Here is a 3,196-nt window from a genome sequence, read left to right as displayed (position 1 = left end):
ACATTGTTCCCTGCATCATCTGCAAATTGTGCACTGTAGTGTGTGTAATCTCATTATATTTTATTACATCCAGGTATTGACTATGACTAATGGTTTTTTGCCTGCAACTTTGAATCCCCTTTAAAGTATTGCACCAACTGTTTTGTGTTTCATAAGAATACACTTTAGGTTCAACACCGATGAATTCTCTGATGAGTTCAGCTCCTGTTTCAACTTTAACAAGTCCGAGTTTTCCCTGGCGCGAACTGTCATACACCTTGTGAGTTTTAGGGAAGTTACTCAAATCCAAATGGGGTTTGAGCACATCCTTCAATTCGCATGTGAGATCGTCCGTTTCCAGGGAGAAGATCAAACTGTCGGTGTCAGTGTACAGAAGCTTAACTCTCCTGCCATACAGTTTTTGAAGAACGTCGTAGTGGAACTTGTACATCATGTCCTTTGCCAGATCCAGTATGCTGAATCCAATATAGATCGGGGATTCAGCTTTGATTGACAGTCTCCTTGCAGTGATTCACAATGTACCGGTATTCCTCCAACCTCTCAAAAGATTTGTACGTATGCTTAGACACATTTCTAAGCAGCGAGGTTTCGTTGGTGGTAACAACAGTCCTGGTGGAATAGTTTAAAGGGTTTTTAATGGTTACACCAAAAAGACCATTCATCAAGATGTTGATGGTGTTCCTCTTGTCTGGGTCTGTTTCTTTCTGCTCTCCTCTCTGCATTCTCAGTGATGTATTCCCTCAAATAATATCCCTGCTTGAACTTGTAAACTTTCCTTATCCTCGCCACTTCCAACCTGAGTCTTATCAGTGTTTGTAAAAGAGGAAGACAGAGCAGATGGTTGCACATTGGCAAATGTGTACCCCACCAGTTTGACATTCTTCTTAGCAGCTTCACATTGAATTTTTCCAAGAGGCTTTTAGTGTATGGGGAGAGGTGTTGGAAAGTCACGTTCATATGGTGCAAGGCCAAAGGGAAGTCATCAGTCCATAGAGCGACTTCGTCTCTAACCTTCTTGGTATCGAGGAGGATGAAGTAACCGTATTCCCCCTGCGAATTGATGCTCGTGATATCGCTGGCGATAAAACTCAAGTTCGGCAGGGGAGAGCTCCGTTACTTCGTCCAGAGGCATTTTATATCTGCTCATGACTATGGGATAAAGACTAGTGAAATCAACATATAATATATATGATTGTTTGTCACCCATTTTAAAATTAGGATTTAACTCGGGATTGTTGGCTATGGCGTGTCTTTGGACTAGACTGAAGAAACCACCTCTAATGTTGTTGGAAATCAACTGGTAAGTTTCCCCATCAGAAATTAGGGGGAGGCGCGTTCGTGAAGAGTGAGGAAATGCATCTAGAGAGAGAGAGGTAGAGGTTAAATAATAGATCGAGTCTAATCCAAACTGCGCGTAAGCAGCATTCCTCCAAGCCGAGTAAACATCGCACAATAATCCCACATCCATAACCAAATATAAAATGGTATAATCAAGCAGGTTAGTACACTTTGCAGCCTTCCACACTTTGCAGACGTGCTCGTATCCTTTGTCGGGTATGTTTTCCCCCGTCAGCGAGGAATTGAAATGCACTTTAAGAGGGAGACCCGTTTTTCTCAACACGTTGAAACCTGTGATATAATCATAGGGGTAATACTGTTTACCCGTACTTAAAACCAGTTCTGTGCACTCGTCGGGATATTTGGATAACATCCGACGTGTGATTTCCAGTGACCCCTTCTTTTTAATATGGCTCGAAGCGAGACTGGATAGTGATCCTCTTATCTTGTTCAAACTATCCATCAATCGGATGTTACCCATTTTCAGTGCATAGAATGTACCCCCATCATGTTTTAAAATTTCAAAGTTGTGTTTGGCGAACGCTTCTTTCAAGATGAGGGCGGCATCATATGATAAATTATGTACTAAAACGGGCAGAGGTCTTTCAACTTGTTTCACATTTATTTTCCTCTCACATAACCTGGCCCAGTCTCTCGCAATTTTATTGAGAAAATCGTCGACACACTGTTCACCTACACCTACTCTGTGTACGCAGTATTCGCCGCTTCTGCCATCGATGATGACGTAGCAATAGGCGTACGCTTTCTGCTTCGAAACGATTCTCGGGTTTTCATCTTCTTCTTCTGGCTGTCTGTTGTACGCCTCAAAATCTAAGAAGGCGATGTGTGAGCTTTTATTCAGCGGTTTCACTTTGGTGAACTGTTTAAACTGGCCAGGTTCAGGGTATAGAACGGTGGTTCGGGTTGAACATCTTTGGGTGTGAGCGTCGCTAATAGCTGGAGTTTTGAAGAGAGTGAGGCAATTGTAACACATGCCCGCTGCACGGTCATGCATACCTGATTTCAAATGGTGGAAAGTATCTACGAAGGTTGGCAAATCCTTGATGAGGGCGACATGGTCATCAGTGATCAACAGTAGAGAAACTAGTCGGGGACATGATTTATTGCCCCCTTTTCTGGCGCGATGCACTGTCCAGTGTTTTTTCTGTCCCTTTCCCGTGACCACTTCACTCAATTTATATACATAAATATTAAGGTTGTTATCCTTCTCTAACGTTTTGAAGGTATCACTGTTCACAGGTATGTCGGGCGTGTGTTTAATGGTGAAGAGTTTCAAGTTTATTCGTCTTTTCACATCTCGGGTGAGGTTGCGGTTAGGATCATCATTTCCCTCGAGTATGCTGTATGCTTCTAACGCTGTAATGATGCAGTTGTACCCCGAATTGATGTTAACGATTTGTCCACCACCCCTAACTCCTGCGGGATACTCTCGAAAACTGGCCATGTTCACCAGTTCTCGTCAGGAGATCTTGATCTGTACACTGCGCAACGATGTGATGCGCCAACCTGAACCTTCACTCAAGTTTAGTCTATCTTCCAGATTACTCGCCACATATTCGATAGCCTCGTCTATCACATGAAGCGCAGTGTCTACCAATGTTAACACTGGTAGGGTATTAATGTAAAAAGTACCAGTTTCACGAGTGGCACTGGCACCCGTCATTCTCTCTCTGCTGATGACAATGCAGAAGTATAACATGGCGCTATTTACATTCAGGTTGTTGAGAGCACGTATAACCTCCTCGGCAAGTTGCATTCGGTTAAGTCTGAGTGCCGTTGTCGCATCGACGTTGTTGTTCCCACCGCAGTCGAGTATGTGATGGCACTCACAATCCGG

At 43.5% G+C, this 3,196-nt stretch overlaps 1 protein-coding gene across 1 annotated transcript; it reads right to left on the bottom strand.

The window, feature by feature from the left end:
- Positions 1–479: 479 nt before the first annotated feature.
- On the bottom strand, positions 480–2,803 carry LOC136841059 (uncharacterized). Its single transcript, XM_067108117.1, has 2 exons — positions 1,452–2,803; positions 480–609 (listed from the first exon to the last, which is right to left on the bottom strand). Exons 1-2 carry the CDS (start codon positions 2,801–2,803, stop codon positions 480–482), a joined length of 1,482 nt encoding a protein of 493 aa, XP_066964218.1.
- Between the last annotated feature and the right edge of the window lie 393 nt (positions 2,804–3,196).

Source organism: Macrobrachium rosenbergii, chromosome 1 (assembly GCF_040412425.1).
Source record: "Macrobrachium rosenbergii isolate ZJJX-2024 chromosome 1, ASM4041242v1, whole genome shotgun sequence".
In the NCBI taxonomy this organism is placed as follows: domain Eukaryota; kingdom Metazoa; phylum Arthropoda; class Malacostraca; order Decapoda; family Palaemonidae; genus Macrobrachium; species Macrobrachium rosenbergii.
The sequence above is the reverse complement of the archived record's forward strand: the minus strand, read 5'-3'. Positions and strand labels throughout refer to the sequence as shown.